Source organism: Centrocercus urophasianus, unplaced genomic scaffold, assembly GCF_019232065.1.
Source record: "Centrocercus urophasianus isolate 14NV4802_14NV808 unplaced genomic scaffold, USGS_Curo_1.0 seq_10, whole genome shotgun sequence".
NCBI lineage: Eukaryota > Metazoa > Chordata > Aves > Galliformes > Phasianidae > Centrocercus > Centrocercus urophasianus.
The window spans coordinates 83,535,757-83,561,593 of record NW_024884142.1 but is presented as its reverse complement, the minus strand read 5'-3'; the positions used below and the strand labels follow the sequence as shown (position 1 = coordinate 83,561,593).

General features: G+C 35.8%; 1 protein-coding gene across 1 annotated transcript in view; it reads left to right on the top strand.

Annotated features, from left to right (window-relative positions):
* Positions 1-25,837, top strand: part of USH2A (usherin) — a 371,535-nt gene that overhangs the window by 77,679 nt on the left and 268,019 nt on the right. The window contains exons 15-20 of the mRNA XM_042813358.1: positions 644-802; positions 3,790-4,284; positions 6,244-6,516; positions 8,003-8,160; positions 9,419-9,563; positions 18,660-18,890. Coding sequence (XP_042669292.1) covers positions 644-802; positions 3,790-4,284; positions 6,244-6,516; positions 8,003-8,160; positions 9,419-9,563; positions 18,660-18,890 — 1,461 coding nt within the window. The remainder of the gene's footprint in view (positions 1-643; positions 803-3,789; positions 4,285-6,243; positions 6,517-8,002; positions 8,161-9,418; positions 9,564-18,659; positions 18,891-25,837) is intronic.

Sequence of the window (25,837 nt, the reverse complement as noted above, 5' to 3'; positions counted from 1 at the left end):
AGAATCTCAAACCTACCTATTTCTTAAAATGTTAAGATGCCTCACTCTCATTGATTTAAATTTCATTGAAATAGAAGTGATTTGCTTTAATAACCTTCACAATTTGCCCCATTGTTTTATGTCATTTAATTAGATAGGCTTATTGCAACACGTTAGTAAAATATGTACTTAGTTAGAGATTCCATTTCTGTTCTATTAGAAGGTGTTTATTCCTGGCCTATACTAAAATGGAATTAATCCTTTAAAAAAAAAAAAAAAAAAAAAAATAAAGGTATGTTCCTCCTTATGGAGATTGTGAAAAGTATTAAAAAAAAAAAAAAAAAAAAAAAAATCTGGAAAATTGTGGTGTATGTGCTTTAATTTGGAGGTAGGAAGAGGTAGGAATTATTCATAATTGCCATTTGTTTGAATATTTAAGTTTGTACTTGGATAAAAAGCTTTCATGGAGACCATTTGGATGGCTCAGTTCAACTCATGTGAAATTCTGTCCTGAGCGAAGGTATGCTTCCATAAAAGCTTCTCTTTAAAGAAAAAAGCTTAAAGAGAACCATATTTTATATGCCACTTTCTTTTTGTTGTAGTTTATTTGTGTGGCTGCTGATTACCTACCTTGTTAAATACTCTGTTTTTGTATGTGTTCTAGCTCCATTCCAGCAACCGCCTCCTACAGGAGAAGTTCTCAATTCCTCTGCTATCAGTCTCTCATGGAATTCCCCCGACTCTCCAAATTCTAATCACCTTATTTACCTGTTATATAGGGATGAGGCGGAAATTTATACAGCTGAAGACTACTACCCTTACAGTAAGTTTTTGTGCGTACACTTGTATTGCTTTAAATGTATGTATACATTTTCTTGTTTCTGCTTTGTCATCATCATTCTTTTTGGTTTTGAGTACATTATTCTGTCTTTCTTTAGTTGGTGGTTTTTATTATTTTTCCATGAAAGAAACGAGCACTCTGGTCTAAAATCAGCAAAGTGAGTTGCACATAATTGCAATAGTTTTTTTTTTTTTTTTTACTTTTCAATCCAAAGGAACAAACTTACTAAAAGCATTCTGTGCAAGAACACATAGGCTCCAAAAAGAATTAGAGTGAATGGAAGTGCCCATAAAATGCTTAAACTCTTTTATTTTTTCATCCTCCTGTTTTTAAACTGTTAACAGATTAGGAAAGCTTTTTGAGGTCTTACTTTTAGCACCTTCTGTTGAGCTATCAGTGTATCTCCTGATTTGCCTTTTGCAGCACCACTTCTCTCATGTTGAGGCTTGCAAAGAGATCCTCAGAAGGCAATCCTCAAGGATTTGGCACTCTGTCATAACTGGAAAGGCCATTTTGTGCTAGTATTGATCCTCTTATCAAAGAAAAGGAGATGGATTTGGATCCTGTTTTTATGTAATACTGTATACAAGTGCTTTTTAAAAGAACAGGTGTGTTTTAATATAGCTAGACTTTGATTTCCCAGTTTGCAGCTGCTTTGTTGCATTTTCCTTCCAGTGGAGCATTAGTGCTTTAAAGAAGTTGAGTTTTTATCATTATTGATACTTACCCTGTAATAAAAGGGAAAAGTAGGGTGGTTTTTTTTTTCAGTGGAAGGACAAATTGTTTAGCTTACAAAATGTTTTCTTCTGTCTGTTTGTTTTATGTTCTGATTCATTCTGTTTTGTTACAATTGATTACTGTGTGTGGCTTATGCTTGACTGGACACTTTGTAGTGTAATGCTGTGAAGAAGGATGTGAAATGCATGCATGAGATCAAGTGACAGGATAGAAAGAATCATTACAAAAAGTTTGTAGTGCTAATAGAAAATATGTCAACTCCTTTAATATAAATAGAGTAAAAGTTGGAAGTCATTTCAAGATTATATTTTGCTGTCATACGTCTCTGTTCTGTAACATACTTAAAACTCAGAGTACATTGTTGATGTTAATTCGTAACTGCACTTACATACTTTAAGGGTAAAAAATTCTGAATGTGCTTAGCTGGATAATGAATGAGATGAGCATATTTCTGTGTAACAAAATTTTTAATTTGTGAAAACAATGATTTGATTTAAAAGGAATTTTTTTTTTTTTTTACATTTTCTGGTAATCCATCTTATTAGTGATGTAAATTCATCTGCTGGTATTTGAATACCATAAAATATTTAGTTAATGCCATCAGAACTTTTGATATTGCTTTTTTTTTTTTTTTTTTTTTTTTTTACTTTTTTCTCAGTGTAGCATAGAATTTGTAATGCATATGAAATGCTCTGTGAGTGCATCTGGACAAACATTATCTTATAACCAAAGGAGAGTTTTATAGAAACATTGAATTTCACATGGAAAATCAAGAATAATCTTCTAAATTAGCCTGGAGATTGTGTTGATAGTATTGCAGAATGGCCACTTAAAACATTGTTTTGTTAACTTCTATCAGAAATCAGAGGCTTAGTATATATCAACCTGTCTTGAGGATAATGTGAAATTCTTCCTCTAACACGTGGTTGAAAAGCAAAGTTACTTCTGGTTCTAACTTCAAATCACAGTGATCCTAATTACTTAAAAATGTTGCTCCATAGATGGCAGGTTGTTTGCCCAAGAAATGTAGAACCTTCAATTTTTATTATTTTTATCCAGTTTTATCTAGCCTGTACTCCTGTTGAAATAAAGTTTACCAGAGAGTGATTAGTTGCTCATCAGCACTGAATAATTTTGCCAGTTTCAATCCAAAGTCTTGCAGTGCACACAGATATCACAGTAACCACCACTGCTGCTGTTGGGGCCATTTTGGAAACTTGCCTAAAGTATCAGAGATTGCCTGATCCCTTTACTACTGAACTCCAGTGATACGTTTTGTGACCACGGTGCTGCTGAAGCACTGTGAGCAATTACTGGGCTGACGCTGCTGCTTTTGTACTATGGTTTGAATAGTTAACAATACAAATTATTTTCTGATTGTTGTGAAGTTGTACCCAGGACTGTCTTGCCAGTGCAGATCTACAGAGAGGACTTAGAATAGCTGCGTGTGCTCCACTTGCTTTGAAGAAGCTTAAGAGCATTCATGCTCTAGCATGTAGTCAGTTGCTCATGTTCACTATTTATTGAAGAAAACCATGGGTGGTATTAATCAGTAGAAATTCCTATCATGCCATGGCTGGGCATTGACCAAGATGTGTAACTGCTTCTGTGGCTTGCTCAGGAGATATTTGTGGTCATGGCTGCTATAAAGCTTGACTAGAGTAATGGAGAGCAAGGAAGGTAAATACAGACTTCAGGTTATACCTATTAAATAATTACTTGAACTTCTGTTTCATTTTTTATCTAAGATCATGTGCTTTACAAAGGAAATGTTAAGCACTATTTTGGAAGTGAGGAAGTGGAGACAGAGAGAGGTGAAAGATTTGGTCTTAAGCTATAAAATAATAAAAAACAAAGGTGTAAAAATTCACAATGTTTTTGTATTCTGTTTCTACATCAGATCCGTTAACATTAATCCTTTAAAATATAAGTCAGCACTATTCCCAAGCAACAATTACTAAGATAATTGCATTAATTGTGTTCATGATTAAAGCAGGAACTAGGAGAAATTCTGCAGAAATATTATATCTCTAGTGATTCCCGTGTGCAGTGGAATATTAAAATTGGAAGTTGAGAAGTTACAGTAATATCATAGTGATCTCAGGCAGAGCATGCAAACATGCAGAAATATCTTACACCTTGAGCTTGCTGGAGAGACTATAAGTATGCAAAGTAAGATTTATTTTTCAATGCGGTAGACTGAAAATTTTCTTTTCACCTGTTTGTTTTAGGTGTTCATACCTTCATCGATACTGCTTTATCTCCATATACCTTCTACTCCTACTATGTCCAAGCCAGCAATATACATGGTTTTACTAGAAGTGCCTCGGTGACATACAGAACCAAGTCTGGGACACCTACAGGAAGCTTGCATTTAAATCCCGTCTTTCCTGTTAGTCACCACTCTGCTTTGCTTTACTGGACAACCCCCTCAAATGATTCTGGGCCCATAGACAAATACATTTTGACATGTACTGTCTTGGTTGATCTTCAGCCTTGTGGCCAATATGAAGGCTTAGAAACTTCAGCAATTATTTGGAATCTCATGCCATTTACAAAGTATGTTTTTTCTGTACAAGCTTGTACTAGTGGAGGTTGCTTAAAGAGCCAGCCAGTGACAGTAATTACTGCACAGGCTCCTCCAGAAGGCCTGCAACCACCGGTGATAGAAAACATCAGCTCTACAGAACTGTCTGTGGAATGGTCAGCACCTGAGAAGCCAAATGGTAGGACATACATTTATTTTCATAAATCAAAGATTTTGCAAAGAAAGACAAAGTATGTTTGCAGATTGGTTTAGACTATTCTAATCTGTGTGACATAAACTGAGAATAAGGTAAAGCATCATCTGAATTTGCCTGTGTGATGCCATTAAATATATTTTTGGAGTCTCATTTTTATTTTGGAGTCCAAAGCTCCAACTAAATTTGTTGGATCCAGGATTTAGCCTTTAGTGGCATCTGCTGCAATGAAAAATCACATACTTAAACATCTACAGTAAAATTAATTTTTTCTTAATTTGCCAGATTGCTGGGTTCAGACAGATGTGACAGTGTTGCCATATAAAGCATAAATAAGCAGGCAATAGTTACGAAAAAGAAATCTAAGGATTAACAGAGAAGTCTACTTTAAAACCATCCGTCATGTGTAGTAACTAATTCTATTACCAATGTAACTTTGTTAGGGATTAGGCCATTGCCAAGAGTTGCTGGTCTAACTTGCCTAATAATATTTTAGGCTTTTGAATCTGAGAACACAGATGTTGTAGGATACTTTTGTGATGCCACAGATTTTACTAGTAAACACTTTATCTTTCAATATATGTGCAATTGAGCTTTGTGAACTTGCATTTACAGGCACAGATATTTATACATGCTAAAACAAACCTTTTTGTGTCTTCACAAAATGAATGTATTTCTCTATTCACTGAGCTGTATGGGGAGCTCTTCAAATATCTTACTTGCCGGCTATTAACAGGTTAGACAGGGAGGATGCCTGCGTAAGAATGCTTCTAAGTATTTTGAGAGGCTATTCTTACTATACGGGTCTTGAAAATTGCTGTGGATACTTGCATCTTAATGTAAGTCATGAGAGATCTGTGCTTTCCTTCACAGCCTTTATTTGTGCACAATGGCCTGCACAGGAAGTTTTAAGCAATCCTTTTACATCTCTTCTGAATGTTGGGTTAGATTTATGGGACTTTGTAAAAGACAAGGGAAGAGTTGTTTTTTTTTTTTCTCCTAAACCACCTCTCAGATTTCATGCATGAATATATTACAGAAATTATCTATCTTCTGACTTCACTATATCTCTTATTTTGAAAACTTCTAGTCAGCTCTGTTGCACTCTGTTTTTGGAGCTAGGCTGCTTCCTAGATCCACCTAAGATCATGCATCTCTTCATAGCATAATGAAGAAGTTTTTTTTTCCAAAGGGGTATATTCTTCCCAAATGAGTAAAACGTATACTCTGATGGAAGTTTTCCACATGTACCACTGCTATTCAGTAGTTGATTCTGAAAAATTAGCATTTAACTGTCACTCAAAATTCTGTTACATAAAAAATAAATTAAAAAATAAAAATGTTCTTAGTTCAGGTGTTTATTATCAAATGCCCAAATTGTACAAAGGAGAAATTAGCTTAATGCAAGAAATCTTAAAGTGAGTGTTTGGATGATAAATTATAGAGGTTTATGTGTGTGCTTTATTCTGTAAGACATTTCATGCTGTAAGTTTTATGATATTAACTCTTCTAATAATTAGGAGTTTTAAATGTACTAGTGTTGTTCTTTTAATAGCACTGCAGAAACAGATTAAATGCAGGTTTTTTCCTGTTACTTTATTAATTAACAGGAGGGGGAATGACTGTTTGTACTAATTGATAGTGACAGGACAAGGGGGAATAGTTTTATACTAAGACAAGGGAGGTTTAGGTTAGATGTTAGGAGAAGGCTCTCAACTCATTGAATGGTGATGCACTGGAACAGGTTGTCCAGGGAGGTTGTGGATGCCTCATCCCTGGAGGCATTTAAGGCTAGGCTGGATGTGGCTCTGAGCAGCCTGGTCTGGTGGTTGGTGGCCCTGCCCGTGGCAGGAGGGGTTGAAACTAGATGATAGTTGAGGTCCTTTTCAATCCAGGCCATCCTGTGGTTCTATGATGACTTTTTTCTTTCTTTTTCTTTCCTAGGTATAATCATAAGATATGAACTTTATATGAGAAAAAAAGTAAAACCATTTGATGATGAACCTCTTCCTGAAATTCGTGTTTTCCAAAGCAGTGGATGGCTCAGCCCTCAACCAGTTCTGGAGTCTGCTAATGAAAATGCCTTAGCTCCACCGCAGACCAGTACCACAGTTTCTGACCTTGAGCCATTCACAGAGTATGAATTTTATGTGTTAGCAGTAAACATGGCAGGTAGCATATCTTCAGATTGGATATCAGGACGAACAGCAGAAGCTGGTAAGTATTGGTTTAAGTTTTTTCATTAAAATGTAAAGGAAAAGATACATTAGAATTTATCTGTAAAGTCTGGTGCTTTTTTTTTTTTTTTATCAAAATGTGTTCAGGAGTGATTAAAATTGAGAAAACTTTTTAAACTATTTAAAACAAAAGTCAATTTATCTCATAACCCAGCATGCTTAGCAAAAACCATTTTGTTCAGCATAAAATTGTGTTCTTAAAAATGTCACTTGAAAATTTCAAGACTGCAAGATGCGAAATCTACCAAGCAGTGTTTGAGTTCTTTGCTGTTTTCCCAGTGTTTTTGTGTGACTGTAAGAGGAAAAAGGCATCTGTGACAGAACCAATCTGTTTCCAATGTATTAACAGTTGTTATGAATCAGGAATGTTGTCCAAGAAGGATTTTCAACTTGTTTTCCTGAAAGGAGGATTTGCTAACTTAGAGAACAGGTTTTTTTTTTAAGAACTTTAAACAGCAACTTTTTTGGGAGTAGAATACTTGACACTTTTCATAAGCCTATATGGTGACCGATTGCTGTATTATGAACTATTTATTTTCGAGGAATTTTGGGAATCATTTTACAACAACTCTTAACCCCTTTTATCAAATTTTCAAAACAGTTTGCCATTTCGATTATTATTCTGAAATAGCAGCTACTTATTTCAACTCAGAATCAGAAATCTAACTTTTTTAGTCTTTTTTTTTTTTTTTTTTCTTTTTTTTTGCCTCTGTTTTGCAATTAAGTATCTCCATTACATGATCGTTGCTTTTGTTTGCCAAAAGTGTGAAAATCATGTCCTCAGTCATTTGCTCCTGAAGAAGAGTTGGCTAAACTAATTCCCCTTTTGGAATGAATCTTTGTGCTTATCTGTTCTTAAATACTATATGTTATAAAAGTGTTAAATTGTGTTTGGGAAGAGGTCCATTAGTGTGGTTGTTTGTACATAACAGAAGCGCTGCGAGTTGGTATCCTATTATTACAAAGTAATCAGGTGGGGATTTAACTGCAGTGCAAACAATCCTTTTACAGATTCAGCTATGGAAGACAAGGGAACTGTTTTGTAGGAAGTGAGAGACACGTTAATTTCAAACTGGCCTAGCAAACAAAATAGCTTTTAAGATGCTGAAGTATTGAACACTTTTTGCTTTTATCGGTTTTTTCCCAGGTTGCATGAAGTTTTTTGTTCAAGACTTTTTCATCTCTGTGTACTTACTTTCCTGCTGAAGGGTTTCGGACTTGTGTCTATTAGTGTTTCTTTGAAGACGTAGGCAGAGTTTTCTTCTGCATCTGTGACCAGAGCAGAAAAGAGGGGAATTATGTACTTTTAATGTCTATTAAAATAATAAGAAAATTCCAGTTAGACTAAAAAATGTGGTTAAAAAGGGATTTGATTGGAAAAGACTGCCTGAAATGATGTTTTACAAATACTATGTGAAGTGTTGCATTACAATCTGCATTATTTTATAGATGTTATTATATTTCAGCCCCGGTGTTCATGCCATCTCCATCAGTATTCCCTCTTTCCCCATATTCCCTTAATGTATCGTGGAAAAAACCTGAAGATAATTTATCAAGAGGAGAAGTGGTGGGATACAGCATCAGTTTGATAACTGAGCAAAGGTTCTTGCCAACATTTTCCCAGGTATGATTTTACCGTAAGTTTTTTAGTATATGGTAACAAGAGAAATGATTGTTTGACATCCTCCTTGGTGTTTTCCTGATTTATTTTCCCAATTTTTAGATGCATACATTGATGCAAGTTTTTCACCTCTCAATTTATCTTGACTGCTTTGTAATATTATACATTACTCCTGGGTTTAAAGTTATATTCCTGAGATGATCTGTTTTCACTAGTGATTATGATTCAAAATTGAGGGATCAGTCTGAGCAACACTCACCTTGATCTTTGCAAACTGACATTTTTTATATTGCTACATTTGCTAACGTGCTTAAAGACATTGTTTTGAGGAGACCATTCTTACATTAAAAAAGGTAACTTTCTGGGTCTCTGCATAAAAAAAGGGGGGAAAGTCTTTGGGAAACCTAAAATAGCAGAGAAACAAATTTATAATAGCTGAACAAATGGTTTTAAAATGATCTTATTATTTTTGAGTGACTAGATTTGGAAAGCAAATACCACAGCAGTAATCGTAAGCTAAAAGCTGAGGATTGAGCAAAGAAACATTTTATATGATGAGAGTGTAGGAGTGGAACTGATGCTCTGATATTGTACTTCCTAGCTCAGAACCGAATTTCAGCTTTCAGCGTTACCACAGATTGGCCTCAGCTTGTTAGTCTATAAAATGGGGATTACATTATTTTACCTTACAATTATCTACTGAGTCAACAGTTGTAAAAGTAAATTGCTTCAGGCTAGCAAGATTTTTCATGTAAATAATCATCTGATAAAGAAGTTATCCAAGATATAACATCTTACGTACTTTCCCTATAACTAGTAACTTAAATAATTCAAATGAAGCAGATTCAAATGTTTGTAGGCATTAATTATTCCCATTCCTCCCAGTGCCTCTTAACTACGTCATTCTGCACTTGGTCAGATTTTGCCACTTCGTAGTGTCATCTTCATCACCAGGATTGTAGCTGTACAGTTTGTAGTGATAACTGCACCACCACACAGTCTTACGAGGCAATAACTTTGTTTCCTCATTTATCCGCTTAGGACCTGTCTTGTCACCTCATAAAACAGTGTGATGGGAAGTATTGTTTAAATCCTAGCTTGTTAAGATTTTCCAAAATAATCCTTTCCCTCAATTGGTCCCTGCAAGCTTTTCCACATACAAATGAAAGAATCTAAAAATTCAGAGACAAATATTTTATTTTCCTTCCTATTCGTTAATATTGTTAACCAGTTGTTACCTTCTCATTTCTTTGCTTGGCAGGTTTTACACATAGCAGAGGCTCACGAACTTTCCTATATAGCAACAGGATTAAAACCTTACAGAACGTACAACTTCACTATTACACTCTGCAATCAAATTGGTTGTGTTGCCAGTGAGCCAGGAATGGGGCAAACTTTGGCAGCTGGTAAGGAAACTATATCTAAGTGCAAATCTGACATGCAATTTCTGAAATAACATTTAAATGTTATCATAATCTGATGCAGAGTGACAGGAATAGATGTTGTATTAGTACAGTGACTTTCTTAATTATTATTTGTTCATCTTGACAGATTCAAAACAATGTTTTCAACAAATAGTTGAGGTACATTATGGCAATAGAGTATGTGTACTACTCTCTCAACTGCAAGTTATATATACATATGGATATATATGTTAACCTCTTTCATTAAGCTGTAACTGTACATACATGTGGAGTTCATTCATTTCTGATGCTGTATTTTTAATCTGTCTCATTTGCATAACAAGGCATGAGGAATGTGTACTATGTGGTGCCTTGCATAATCCACAAAGAAAGAGTTGTACGATTTTTGTGCTTGACTAACATAGCTATGTAGCATGTCTGTGTGTCAGAATTGGAGGTCTGCTGTTTTCAAAATGCTTATTCAACCCCTGAAATTTAAGATATCTTGCAGATATGTATGTATGTTCTTCCCTAAAAAAGTGATACTTAATAAGTTGCGTACCTGTGGCTGTGCAACCTTAAAAAAAATTTGTCTGTGAGCTAATTTCAGCCACATCAGGGAATTTCTAGTGTACTAACTTCCTACAAATTCGGAATAAAATAAGGATTCATACAGAACAGACAGGAAGGAAGCTTGCATTTACTTTGAGGAAGAGGTTGACATTTGTGTCCAAGGATCAAAAAGTTTTTGACAGAAAAGTTGTTAGGTCATGCAGGTGACCTACCTGCTGACTACTTAACGTTATGGTTGGCTTTTGTATAAGTATTTAAAACGCACTAGTTATTTTCACAATATTACCGTTTGCAGTTTAGCATTTACTGTAGCTATCATATGGTGGTTGTGATTATGATCTTTTGAAATTATCTGTTTTATTAAATTTGGTTTCCTGTAAGAAAGAAATCTGAATTTCTGTGCAGAATGTTTTCATAGGCTCCATGGACTCTATTGAGGTTTTCTGAATTCCATCAAAGGTCCTCCGTATAATCAGTGAAGAAATACAGGAGCTGCCAGGAAGGAAATGAGTAGCTCGAAGACAGTAAATATCTAGGTTCATATACGTGAAATGAAGGGGAATGTGGGCTACTGAGATATGATGTCCACTATGCCCTCAGTCTTACTCAGTTTAATTGCCTTTACTTTTTGTTTTCAAGGGGAGGATGCCTCCTGTTGTGTTCCTTAACTCATTGTATTTTTGTGTGTGTGTGTCTGAGAACAAAGATTGCTTTGTCAGTCTTCTCTCTTCCTGAAATGTTAATATGAAGATTTGTTTCCTCATACTGACGCTTCACAAAGTTTCAAGCTGGTCAGCTACAGTGTCTTGTATGACTTGATTTCAGAGCACATAGCCATATAAGGAACAGAGGTGCAGTCTAAGTTGATAACCGTGGAAACAAAGGTGTGACCTAAATGGCACACCTTATTACTACAAATCATCCAACTTTGCATTCATACATTTATAAAAAGAATCAGAAACGATAGCTTTGTTATGCTTGACAGCTTGTTTATGACTGCCTTCTTCATGGTTGTGTTAATTCTTAGAGACTTTTCACATTAATAAGACAGAAGAATACAGAATAGAATCACAAATGCATCCTAATCTGTTAGCTGTTTTGCAGTGTAGCATTTCTTGCTTGCTATGGTAGGCCTTGAAAGCAGAGTCCTTTATGGGTTTCCTTTTTTAAAGCATATTAATGCAATGTCTTAAATTCTGACAAACTTAAAGAGTAAAACATTTTAATTTTACATGCCATTTTATCTTTTGTTCACATTTTTTATTTCATTTGTTTAACAACAAATTTTTCGTGTACAAGTTCAGTTTTGGGAAGTATTGGAAATCTGTAGTTTTATAGAAAATTAAAAATACTTTTGTGATGACATTTGATTAAAGGATGTTTTAACTTGGAAAATGATTAAGAAAGCCAGTCCTGTTATTTGTAAAAATAGATGATCAAATCTTAGTCCATTAATAGCCTATTTATGACACCAAACAATGCAAAATGAAATTAAAATTGCCTTTCTAGTGCAGTTGAGGAGCTGCTCTTCATGAAGAAATGTCTCCCTGGCATGATGACCATCTCCCTGGCTGTGTGCCATTCACCCTCCATGCCCTGGCAGAGGGTGATTTTGGAGGAAGTCTCAACTGCAATGTGCTTCAGCATGACAGTTCCCTCACACCATAATAGTCCAGGAGCTTGGAACTGTGCTCCAAGTTGGACTAAAGCTTATACTAAATTACATTAGTTCTTCACCTCTGATCTTGAGGAGGAGAATGGAAAATCATCTCTAACCCTTCCATTTATGGAATTTATCATATGGAGCCTTTATATCAATGGGTCCTGTGATGGCTATAATTTTGGCATGGCCACTTGAGGTAAACTAGTAAAGGAGCTGCTTTCAGAATTGCCAGTGCCTAGAAATCTCAAGTTAAACCTTTGTTTGTTTGTTAGGATAATTTCTCTGGCAACATGCTTTTTATATGGTGTAATACAGCAAAGATACAGACAGAAACAATGCCATTAAATTGCTGGAAACAAAAAGGCTGAGGAAGTATTGTAAGATTTTGAGGTAGAATGTAAAATATAAAAAAAGAGATTTCTGCAAATTACAGGAGCAGCAGTAACAATATGCTGATCTTTTAGTGAAAAGTCTTTTGGAGTAAACTTAAATCAATTGGTTTCTTCTGAATTATTTTAACAAGCAGATCCCTTCTAACATGGCTCAGTATAGGTGTCTGTATCGGTGATATCTCATGAGTAGCTTAGCTGAGAGTGAAAAAGGAAGTTAAAATCAGCCATGCATGCTTGTGTCTGTCAGATTGACAAAAAATTTCCCTTTTACCACTACAGTCATAGTACAGTACAGTCATAATCATTTCTAAATGGTTGTAAAAGGTGACATCTGATCTAGAAGAATGTGAGGAGAGGGAGAGGTTTGAGTGAACAAAATGGAATTTGTACTAATTAAGTTATTTTATAATAAAGCTAGATGGAAGCTTTCACAAACGCAAATGGAACCAGGAAAATAAATAGGAAGGAAGTGTGATCAATAAAAGACTTTGCACAGAAATTCCTGGTTCGTAACAGGCTCCTAAGATGTTAAGAAGCATTGGTAGATCAGTGTTTCAAAGTAGTGCAGTATAGGTTGAAAAATTTAAGTACATCAAGAAAATGGAAGAAGGGAATCAACTCATCCTGGGTACACGAAGAGGAGGTGACAGGACAATAACAGAACCTCTTTTTGGCATGTTCAGTCATGAATATGTGTATAGTTGGCTTCACAGATCTCAAATCATATTTATACATAGGTGGATAAAAGCTTTCTTATTCCCATTAATTTAGAAGATTTCAGCAGGATGGAATTAGCCATGCAAGTGCTTGGACCAGTACTACTGCTTATCCTACCCTTCTCTATGTCTGTCAAAGTGTGCCTTAAACAATCTATACAGCTATGTTTCATTAACTGCTGTGTGACTGAGCTTATTTCTTGTAATTAAGTTTGTCTTTCCTTTGCCCTTCATTTTTTTTCAACTTCATTTAAAAAACCTTTTAATTTTTTTTTTTTTTTTTTTTTTTTTTAAAGAGACACCAAAGTATGGCTTTGTGATTGCTGCCATTTACCCCAGCACATTGTATTAGTGATCCTTTGCTTTTGATGGCAATTATAGGATTCAGAAACTAATTTATAGAAAATATTTTTCCAGCACCAGCTGCATCTGGCTTCTTGGCAGACTTCTGAAGCAGTTGTATTGGTGTCTTTGGAGTTGCCTCTGGGTTTACTGGGGTAATGATGCTTATGGGCTTTCTGGGTTGTCTTGCACTCCTTGATGTCATTTTCTTTTTGATTACCCTTTTAATCTGAGTAATTTGTCCATTTTTTTCCATTCATGAATAAGTTTCAGGGCAAGCCTTAACCCATTGTCATGACAATATTGCATTTCTTTATGCCTGTCTACAAAATGCTGTGCCTCAATTTTAAAATCACAAATGCACGTTAAACAGGTAATTAGTAATGTATATTTTCCTTTGTTGCAGAAGAGAAATGTGAGGTCCATTTGCTGCTGGCCTGAAAACACAGATTGTTTTGCATGCATGTACATAAGTCTCTTCATTGTGAATAGGACCCAAAGTGATTAAACAAGCACTCTTAATATGTTAATTTATAATTTTAATTACAACAATCTTGTATATATAGTCATTAGTGAACACTAATATAAATATTTTTCTACCTTTTTATTCATAATGCATAAACCAATCATCCAGTTACTTCTCGGCAGTTGCCTGTTTCCGTTTCATAATACAATCTTTGTTCTTAGTTATGAATGCATTTTGTTCATTCCTGTCTTGAATAATCCCTCATTAAGCTAGTCACTTTCTGCTCCATGCTAAAAAGGAAAAATTATCATGCAAATGTGGCATGCCATATTAAAAAGCACATTACCAAACACTTTTGTTGCTGTCCTTCAATTAGTTTCCCTTCTTTGAATTTAATTTCATTTGTTGTTAAACTACTGACTTGATGTATGGACTCATGAATTTGAGGCTGCTGCCAAGAGTGTAACGGGAAAAAAAAAAATCAAAGCCTCTTCAGAAAGCTGCAGAGGCAAAGCTGGAATGAATTTGCTTCACCTTTGACAAGTACACTTGAACAGCATTGGAATCCTCTGATGATTCAGCCTGGCTAATTATCCAATTATTTATTTCAAGAATAAAGACACTGTTTTACAATTAGGAAAGTGTAAAGTAATCTGAGAAATTTGGTAATGACAGATGACTTAGGTAACTTCTGAGATAAACAGTGTATGCTCAAAGTTGTCTTGCCAAGTGTGCAAGCTGTAGTTAAAATACTCTTTGAGTTTCAGGAAAATAGCAAGGTCTGAAAAGTTATTTGTCTCTCATCCTCTTCTAACACGTACTTCAAAAATAGCTCGGTTTGTTCTTTTTCTCTATGTCAAATTCGTAAGGTTTTAAGCTATGTTTAAGTTGTACTTCTCTTGATTAAAAGCTTTTGGTTCAAAGCAATAGTTTTTAATTGCCTAATGATATAAGTCAGTTCTTAGGAAAGAACCGTGCATTTAGGAGTTCATTTGCAATATAACTGAAAAATTCATTGCATGGCAGTAAAACAATTTACTGTTAATTACAAGGAGAAGAATTTGCTGTACCATGCTCACAGATTGCCATGAATCATGCAGCACTCCTAGAGATTTATAACAGATGTGTAAGTGGGATGAATTAGCAGGGTTTAATAACAGAGACACAAATCATGCAGACTTCAAGGAGCTTTAATTGATATACTAGAATGTGACGGGCATGAATCACTCAGCCATTCAACAGCACTGTAACATATGGTCAGCTCAATATGCTGCATCTTAAATCGGTTGGTGAGTCGTTGGTTGTCCCATATGGTGGAAGCAATATATTTTTCACGATTTTTAAAAAATACTGTGTAGTACATCTATTTTTAAAGAAATATGACTGTAGCATAGCCATGTTATTAAACTTTCTTTTGACGATGTTAGGGGTGTAAGGTTTTTTGTTTTGGGGAGAATTCCAGAACAGACTCTTAAGAATTTTCTGAAAAAAATTAAAATATTGTCCCATAGGTATAAGTATTATTATTATTATTTTTTTTACTATTACTGTTTAAATGGCTGGTGCTGTTGTGAAGAGCAGGGAAATAAAAGATCATGTCAGAAATGTTATGACTATCTCAGGGTCCTCTGAACTGTAGTGGAAATGAAATGGATGACCACTAGCTAGGCAGGTAATTTCACCTGCAAGGAAAACTCCAAGATGATAAAAATCAGGCTTGATGCTTTTGTCCTTGAATTTATGTTTCAATTTGTATGCGTGCATTCCTAATGCAAATAAAAGATTATTAAAAATTTCATTCTTGTTGGTATTGTTACCACTGTGAATGATTCAGAATGGCTAATTGAAGAGTTCTGTGGAAAGATCCTCAAATATCTACCTACAGTATGCTGAGTAGTAGTTATTCAAACATACGTAAACCTATTAAATTTAGTCATACTGTAAATATGTTATTTCTGGGATAAGAATCTGGCAGAGGATGGGAAAACTTTAGCAGTTGTATTAGTAAACCTGACAGACTTGAGAAAAGAGTATTGTATCCTTAGAACCACGTCTGCCAGAATTTAATGTCAACAATTAAAATTTATTTTGATCCTTACCTAGTGTTTATTACTGTTTGTATACACAACAGACCTTACTAATACAGAGATGCACTATTAGATGGAATTACCATCTGTTCAGAGTGAAATGCTGGCATCTGTCTTGGAGTCTAAAACTAAAATGATATTATTTCAAACAAAACAAAATTAACTGCTCTTTACTTACCAACTTCATTTTTGTGTACATGTGTGTGCATGCACACATGGGAAAGGCTTATTTGTAATGACCTGTGTAGCAACATCTATATTTAGATATATGACTTCAACATAAGCTGTATGGACCATCTGTCTTTATTGGTCTTCTCTGTGCCCTGTGCTACACAATGGCATGCAGCAATCATAGACTTTTAAACACTGTTTTAGCTTTATAATATATTAAATATGTATTATATAGCAAGACATTAAAACTACATAATTAAAATACACAAAATGTGACTTTGAATCCACTAAAATGTAGTGCACTCATTATTTTGACAGATGTGTCTTAACAGAACGTGACTAAAAGAAATTAAGTAGGTAAAACTGTAGTCGATTCATCTTTCAGAAAGTAGCTACAGGTACCACAGTGACACCTTTAGGAAAATATATAGTGTATCTTTTAGTCTTGAATATTTTTAATTTCAGTGTTTAGTACCATGCTGGACTAGTGCTACGGATTTATTCTCAGTACCATCTGAGCCTGTGAAGAGTTGTTGAGTTGTTGCTTTGTTTTGTTTTGTTTTTTTTTTTTCCCCAGGCTTTCCTTTTTTAACTGATGCAACTTTTTGTGCTTAGCCTTCCATTGTCTTGATGCACAAGAATTCTCAAGCGTTAATGAGCTCTAGTTTAAATACTAATGTTACAGCGTGAATGTTACTTTCTAAAAGGTAGTCTTCTGTTCCATATATCACAAAATAATAAATTGTGTCATGCCAGTGTTTAATGCGTGTACACAGTGCATTAACTGTAACTGTAGTACATTTATTTGTGCTGGAGGAGACTTGAAAATGATTAAAAAATCAATACTTCCCTGTCACAGAAGCAAGTGTTACGATGCATTTAAGTAGTTAATTGCATAAGCCCTATAAAAGCTTCAGGTTTGGGTACCAGAGATGCCATAATTATGGTCCAACTATCTGCCATTTATTAATACTAGGCTTTAAAGGAAGATCTAGTTATTGTCATGAGTGTTAGCTGTATGTGTTTTAGAACTAATGAATTTTATCATTTCCGTTTTACCGTCATGAAGTCAAACTGAAGGGCTCAACCTCTTATGTTCACATTTAAAATGCTGACGTACACCAGATCCTTCCGAAGGTGACGTTTTGATTGTTAAGACATGTTTTCTATTTAAACTTGTGCATTAATACCACAATTCATTAGTGCTGTGCCCTACTTATGCAGGAGAGCTTATGACCTCACGCTGCATTACTTCAATTTTGACATTGTAAATTTCTAACATAGCGTGAGATACTAATTAGATTGTGAAGTCATAAATGATGCCTAAGCAGGAATTTACAGCACATAGTGTCACTGGCAGCTTCCCAGTTCCCCCACTCACTGCTTTCTCCAAGAAGAATATTTATCAAGCTGGGGGAAGGGAGGGGAAAGGAAGAAAAATGATAGCAACATGCTACAGGCGAATAGAAAAAATGAAAAATATGTAAATGATTCTGGAAATGCACTAATGTTTAAAAGGATGTTATTAATTTCTTGTAAATGAAGCAATTTCTTTTTCTTTAAAGATCTCACAATATACAATGCTGTGCTGTGAAGTAATGTCAGATTTTGAAGACCCATATTTTAATTCGGATTTTATTGTTCTTGAGAGGCGTTTATTGCTCGTTACTATGTCATTATGGGAACAAATAATTTTTACAAGTTGTCATTGTATTTCACTTCTTGCTTACAAATGAAGTTTTCTATGTCTGAATCCTTTTGTTTATCAAGGAAATAAGAGGAGGAAAAAAGGAAAGATAGGTGGAGGTTCTATAGGCAATAAAGTGTTCTTGTACTCCTTCTTCAGATGACATCTTTTTCAATGCTGGACCAATCCTTTCTACCTGTATGGCCATTATGCCATTAAGCAAACAGATCTTGCTGCCCTCCAGTGGCTTACTGTACAGTACTTTAAAGAAATAAAAAGATTTTGTTTTGATTCTGTTCATAGTTCAGCTATAGAGTGACAAAATCTATCAAGTTGTATAATAGAATCAGCATATTGGTTTTATTGGTAGGAGGACCATTGTAATACCATGAAGTTGCATATACTGATAGCCTCAAAGAGACAGTCTTGCATGGAATGTTACTGCACACCAGTGTTGGTGTAAAGAAGTCTAGAGACAAGCATTTTCTTGAATGAAATAATTTTCTGAACATATGTTAGTTTCATATTAGGTTATGCATGTGCATTAAAAAAAAAAATACTATAGGCCTTCATTATTCAGCTTACAAAGCTGTTCTGGTCCTGTTGACTGGGTAAGTTCATCTAGTGATAAAAGATTTGTATTGTTATACACTGTACTGCTGAGATATAGCAAGACTTAATTTATCATTCAGATTTTTCTTTGGTCTCTCGTTCAATTCCAACTCTGAAAGTCATACAGATAGGTGCTTTCCATTGACCGTGACTTAAGAGACTCATCAGCAGGGAAATACAGAAATTGTCCAAAGCCTGAAGCACAAGAAAGCTGAAAGCAAGTTCTTTTAAAAATTAAGAATTCTTTTTTTTTCTAATGAAGCTTCTGCAGATATCTGTTCTTAAGTGGACTAGAAAACATAGCTGGATGTTTTTGGAAAACTGTTATGTATAAGAAACTATTTTTCCTATAATTTCTTAATATATATATCAATATATTTTAATGCACAGCTCCAAGGAAGTTTCATGCCCCTCGTGTTGAAGGAATAAACAGCACAATGGTGAAGATAAGCTGGAATGAACCTGAAGAACTTAACGGACCTTCTCCCACCTACCAGGTGGAAAGGATGGATTCATCTTTAGCTACATGGGATACAGAAGTAGCAAAAGGAGTCCGTTTCCCAGGAAATGGTTATTACAGATTTGCTAGTTCGACTCTTCCTGCCAATGCTTACTTTACAGGTAAATTCATTTAAATTACTTAAGAAATATATCAGTTATACTCTGCATTTGTTTAACAACTCATTGTCATTATTTTTAACATTTCTACGGTAAAATATGTGGGTTTTAATGTACAAGCATAATTTGATTGTTAGTGATGTATGGGCTATTTTGATTGTCACATAAAAAGCCTGTAGAAAACTTTATTGGGCATGTGGGATTTGTTCCCTTGGCTTTAGGCATGGAGGTGTACGTGATGGTGAGTGTTACTGCGTATGTCTTATTTCCTTGTGGTAAATATAAGATGGATTTGGTTTATGCATCTGGGATCAAAATTTCTCAATGAATTTGCTAAGACCTGTTTTATTTCATATCTTTTTGAGGATTTCTGAGGTTGTGCGAGTACTCCTGAGCTCTTTCCTGTGCTCAAATCATTTGTGATGTTTTGCTACTATAGTCTAGGCAAGAAAAAAGACTGCCAATCTGACAGAAGTATGCTTTTTCTGGGCTGCTTTATTTTTGTTTAGGTATGTATTTTGGAACAGCGGGTCTTTCAGATCTTTGCAGTTTGCAGACCAGCTTTCCTATGTTCTGTGATTCCCAGATTTTGCTAATGTCTTCACTTCATGGATAAATCAAAGACATAAACAGTACAGTTCTGGGAAAAATATCTCGATAAATCAAGTTGTGTGTTTGAGGTGTTATAGTGGTCTGTCATTAGTATATTACAATGATGTGCACAGAACATGACTTTTTTAGCAGCATAAGAAGAAATGACAAAGATGAAGATTTATTTCTTTATTTTTAAAAAGGTATGTAAGAGGGGTGTGTGTGTGTGTGTGTGTGTGTATACATGTATGTATATATATATATGTATAATATATATATATACATACTAGCTTACAGCAGCAAAGGAAAATCCTTAAAGGAATATCAATGTCAGTGTCAGCAAGTATTCCACTGCGTGTGGATGATACTGAAGCTCTACTGTACAGTGATACACCTTAGCCTGGTACTGTGACTTGGTTGCTATGAGTTAAGGCTGCAAAAACCATGCAGTATTGGTGACACAGGGAAGAACCCTAAAGATTTAAAGCGAACTCAGCAGCTGATGTATCTTAATTTTCTGGATCATCACAGATAATCTTGTCAATTTTCTTGGTTCGCACGTATCTTGGTACTTGCTAGTATGTTTGTGAGAATCCAGTTTTTGTTTAAAACACAAATAGCCTTCTCTATCTGTGATCACACAGTGAATCTGATGTTTAAAAAAAATTAGAAGTTGAAGAACATTTCCATTTCATTTTCTTGCTAGGTGCTTACTTGATTGGTAGCAGAGTAATTATAACAAGTGATAATGCGTTAGTTAAATATTGGACACCATGTTGACTTGCAAAACCTGCCCCTGTGCAGGAGTCTATGGGATCAGCTGTTGGGCTCTTTTCCACAGCCAAATGGCTAGACAGATTTCCTGACATCAGAGTTTGCACCTTTTACTGTATATTTAGTTGTTTTTTTTTTTTTTTAAAGTCATCTTAACTTTTTTCCTTTTATCATTTGCGATGATCTAAACACCAACTGAGCTACAGTTTTTCTCACCAGAGCTGTAGTCAGTCCCATCACTGCAGAGTAGTTAAGTAGTTTAACCAGCCGAGTAATTACAGGTATCACTGGTATCTTCCTTGTAAGTCTATATGAGTGCTGAGGAAAAGGGAGATGCTCTACTTGGATAGTTAGCATGCCTATCTATGACCAAGAAAGCCCAGTGCTTGTCTACCCAAGCACTTATTCAGTCTGGTGTTCAGACTGATACTAGGAGCTAGTATCTAATAGAGCAATACTGTTTTTGAGGTGGTAGTTTGAGAGAGTTCGAAAAGATGGATTCAAAGAAGATGTTAAAGCTCCATTAAAATTGGAACCTGTTGGCTGATGCTGTTGTGTGAATTAACACAGTTTATTATTTGTTTGGATTGTGATCTTTCTATTAGATGATTTATTGATCTGAGTACCTGAAGATGAGCTAGAACCATAACAAGCCAGGCAGTTTGTCCAGATACCTGCCAGGAAAGACTGACATTCAAGTTAAATCATCCTGTTTAGTACCTGGAAAAGTATAATTCATCTACTTGATAACTCAGTTTTTGAGAAGTGAAAATCTGTTGTTTTTTTTTAATTGTCACTAGCCCTTCTAAAACAAAGATGGGAAATTATGAAAAGTAGGAGGGTTTTGAAAAAAAGATAGAGGAATGAAGAGTTCTCTACACTTGTTCCATTATTGAGGCCCTTGTTTCATTACCCATCTTTTGAGGATAAGCAGGTGGCAATTGTACTTTATGGATGGAATGACTTTAGTGTGCATGCAGCTGTGTACATTTTTGACACAAAAGTATGCCAGCTTGTATATGTCAGTCAGAAGATAGGTACTTCTTGGTGCTTTTGTGATCACCCACTGCTAATCCAGAAAAAGATAGATCAGTTTTTTCACTGCTGATAAATGCAGTCATCTGCAGTGCCTTCCCAGCTGATTATATGCTCCAAGGTGCAAGTAATAGAGGCAGATGTGTCATCTGGGAATTTTTCTGAATTTATTAAAAAAAGAAGTTTGGCAATAAACACTGGCTACCCTACGCAGTATCTTTCTCTTGCAGTTGAAGAGAAAGCTTTGTGATAGGCAGAAGATGTGCTCTCAGTATGCATTAGATGAAAAGAAGTCAGGTGAAGGAAAGGATTGCTTCTGTCAGAACTGTCCACCTGTAACTTTGTAGTCCTTCGGACTACAGAAGAAATGTTAGGCATCTACAATGTCATTCCACTAAAGATGCAAACAATTTTTAATACTTACTAGTATCACTTGAAGATGTTAGAGACAGCAATGCTGGTTGAATCTAGCAAAATACTACCAGACAAAGGGCAATTAATGTTCTCATTTTAGCTAAGGAATTCATCTGTCCCTGTTGCCCTGGAGACTTGAGTATTCAAGTGTTTATCTTTTAATCTTTCCCATGAGACAGCAAAGTGCTATTGTTCTGGTTTTATAGATGAGGAACTGAACTATGCAGAGTGAGGCCCAGATCTCAGTGTACAGTTGGGAACTCCAATCCATTGATTTTAATTAAAGTTTGATGCTTAATTACCTTTCTGAATATGGGCCCAGTTGGGCTACCCAGGGCATGCAGGAAGTCCTTAGTGGGGAAGATTTAAATCAAGGTTTCCAAAAGCTTTAATTTGTACCCTAAATGTGGGATCTATTTTCCTTTCTGCAACAGTTCCTTAATCATCAGTGATAATAGTCTTGCTTTTTTTTTTTTTTTTTTTTTTTTTTTTTGTCAGATTAAATGTAATACAATTACAGGAAGGACAGAACAGGAGAATTAATCAATTGGATGTGTCTGTGAGGATACCATATCTCTGTAATACCTCATTGTCTCTATAAAATAGGAAATTGTAGATGTTTTGGTGTGGTTTTTTCCTGATGTAAATTTGCTGAAAGTGCTATGGCTTACGTATGCTCTATCTGAAGATTTCCACCAACTCTGAAATCTGATACCAGCTGATCTAGTAGGACTCTTGTGTTTAAATTCAGTATAACACACACACAAAAAAAAACCAAACATTGAGTTCTTCACTCTCAACATTTAGAAGCTGACTGAAGTAAAAAGACTGCACTTGCAAGACACCTTGCCAGAGGAACTCTTATTTGGTGTGTTCCATTAGGCCTGATTTTTAACAGGCTAACTGAACAAAAAAATTTACATTCTACCTAATGAAGGAGTTTATATGTAAAAGATTCTCTAGAAATGGCCAGAATGTTCTATAACCTAGTTATTTTGTGTGGTTTGCTTTATCTTGGGCCGGAGGAATCCCAGGCATCCATACAGACTGGAAGGAACGGTCCTTGAGAGCAGCCCTGCAGAGAAGGACCTGGGAGTCCTGATGACAAGCTTAACATGAGCCAGCAAAGTGCCCTTGCAGCTTAGAAAGCAAATGGTATTCTGGGCTCCAACAGAATGGTGGTGGCCAGCAGAGACAGGGAGGTGATTGTCCCCCTCAACTCTGCTCTTGTGAGGCCCCATCTGGAGTACTGCATCCAGGTCTGGAGCCCCCAGTACAGGAAAGACAGAGCTATTGGAAAGGGTCCAGAGGAGAGCTGCAAAGATGATGAGGGGACTGGAGCACCTCCCCTACGAAGACAGGCTGAGGGAGCTGGGCTTGTTCAGTCTGGAGAAAAGAAGGCTGTGGGGTGACCTAGTTGCAGCCTTTCAGTACCTAAAGGGAGCCTATAAGTGGGAGGGGAATCAACTCTTTGAAAGGGTAGACAACTACAGGACCAGGGGAAATGGTTTTAAGTTGAGGGAGGGAAGATTCAGGTTGGATGTCAGGGGGAAATTCTTTACAGAGAGAGGTGAGGTGCTGGCACAGGCTGCCCAGAGAGGTTGTGGATGCCCTGTCCCTGGAGGTGTTCAAGGGTGGGTTGGGTGGAGCCCTGGGCAGCCTGGTCTAGAATTAAATGGGGAGGTTGGTGGCCCTGCCTGTGGCACAGAAGATAGGAGGTTCATGATCCTTGAGGTCCCTTCCAACCCTGACCATTCTGTGATTATCAGTACAGCTTGTGTAATGCAGCTGTTGGAATCCTGAAGGGACATAGTTCTGTTTGTCTGGTGGGTTCTGTAGTGGTGAAGGGAAATATAAAATATTTTTTATATGGCATAGAAAGACATACTTGGAATTTAAAGAACTGTAAATTGTCTGAAAATCTTAAATTCAAATTATACTTGTATTATTCCTCTAGTGACTGGGTCTATTGGCAAGATCCAAAAAAACCCAAAACACCTAATGGTTAAGGCAGTGAGCATGATACCATGTTAACCCAGCTGTCATTGCTAACGAATGGATGAGTTGTAGAACAGTTTTTCATGCAGGAAAGCTAGGGACTTCGTCTGCTTTCTAGCAAGGATATACTAAAGCTCACAGTAAGTCCACTGAGATTGCTGGATACAGTCAATGGAAAACAGCATGCTGAACTGCTATAGTGTGTATGTGTCTGTGTGAATAGCAGCAACTAGCCAACAAATATATTTATGAAGAGTTATTCTTCAATTCCTTTTTGCTCTTTGGTTGAAGGTCAGGACTGGAGATGTGTGAAGAGATTGAATAAAAACAGGCATATGAATGATGACCTGTGCCATTGAGTCCTGCTTAGGATCATGTTTGGCTCTAATTTGAGGTACTATCTTCTCTTCAGGATTCATAATGCATGAATATCTCTGCAAGATAGGCAAGTTCATCTTTTTATTTCATGGCAAGTAGAGGATGCTGAGAAAGCAGGTGTGCATCCTCTTGAATATACTGGTGGATACTTTGTGTTCTTACAGAAACAGAGTTGCTGTTTTTTAAACTTCCTAGAAAATCTTGTCAAAAACTGCTGTAGTCTTTTGTGTTGTGGGTATACTGGATAGCCTGTAAGGACAGGTGAGAAGATCATTTAGTTTTCAGAATTTACTGAGCAAGTAGATGGCAGAGTAAGTTCTTACAAAGCTAAAGAACTTCTGGGCCCAAAGAGCAGCCCACTGTAAGATTGCAGATTGAACCCAGAATATGTGGGATGCAAGATCTGAACTTGAAGTTTCTGGACAGCAACTAAGCTTTCTAAGGTAGAGCCATGGATTACATATATCTCTTCTTGAATTTTTCCTTTAATTTCCCCATTGCAAAGGAGAGTCTATGACTGAACTGGTAAAATAGGTTTTGGTTTGGTAAGAAAGGATGGAAATTGCTAACTGTTGGATACATAAGTGAAACAAACTTACTGTGAAGTTTGGGCTACATGAAATCAAACTCGGGGCATCTGTTCACTCTGCAAGAGTGACTCAGTTGCTACGAAAGAAGGAAGCTCAGCTCCTCTGTACTTTTGTGTAACTTTTTTTTTTTTTTTTTTTTTTAGCCTGTTAGTTTTGTTTCTTTTGTAATGAGGGAGATTTACTAACTGCACTTGCTTTAAGCCTTGGGTTTAAATTTTCTCCTGAAGGAGAAACTTTGGAATTTTGGTGGAGGAAGGCTGTTGAAGATCTCATAGTTAGGGCTGAGTGCCATCCACAGGAAACAGACAAGACAGCAAAAGAATATGAGAAGTCAAATTACATCCTTTGATTTCAGGCACAGGCCTATAAACAATTAGAAATTATTTTAATGAGAAATATGCCCAGTACTTGTGCCATCCTTTTTTATTTCATTACATTAGACTGGGTTTAAACTCATGATGCTGCCCACTAAACACCAATCATATCCTCACAGGTGCCTATATGATTTGATGAAAATGTGAATGTGATGTCTTCCTAAATGGACTTTGATTTGGCTCAAAAAAATCACGTAACTTCTGTTCAGTAGCAAGCAAAACCTAAACAACTGATTTTGGATTTAAATTAGGATGTCCTGGTATGAGCTGGAGATAACTGTCTATGAAAATTAAAGAGTAGAAAGATTAGTGTGTGAAGATTCCTTCTGACCTCTCAAAATTAGACTACTTCTCAAATAAAACACTTAATATAAATTGACCATTAGGTGTCCTTGTTGCAGGCTTTGTAAGTAATATTACATATTCTGTCTAGGAAGAAGAGCAAAGCAAATATTTCATGCATACATCATACATGGCTCAAAATGTTGTGAGCAACGTTTTTTCAGGAGTTAGAATTGTACATCTACACAGAAGGGAAGCCTTTATTTAGTGATAAAATAGGTATTGTATTTTTTTCCAATGGGTGAAGGATTCATTCTGCATTTTCAAAACTGTTGAATTAACTAGTGTTATTTTAATGTGGTTCCTCTTGGATGCTGTTTCTTTGAAAGGGAAGCTATTCATGTATTAAAAAATTCAGTCTTCTCTAAAGAAACCTTAGTGTTGGGCCTTGCTTTGAATCCAAGTTGTCTGAAGTAAGTTACTTCAATAGGATGCTTAAAAAGAAATGTCTTGC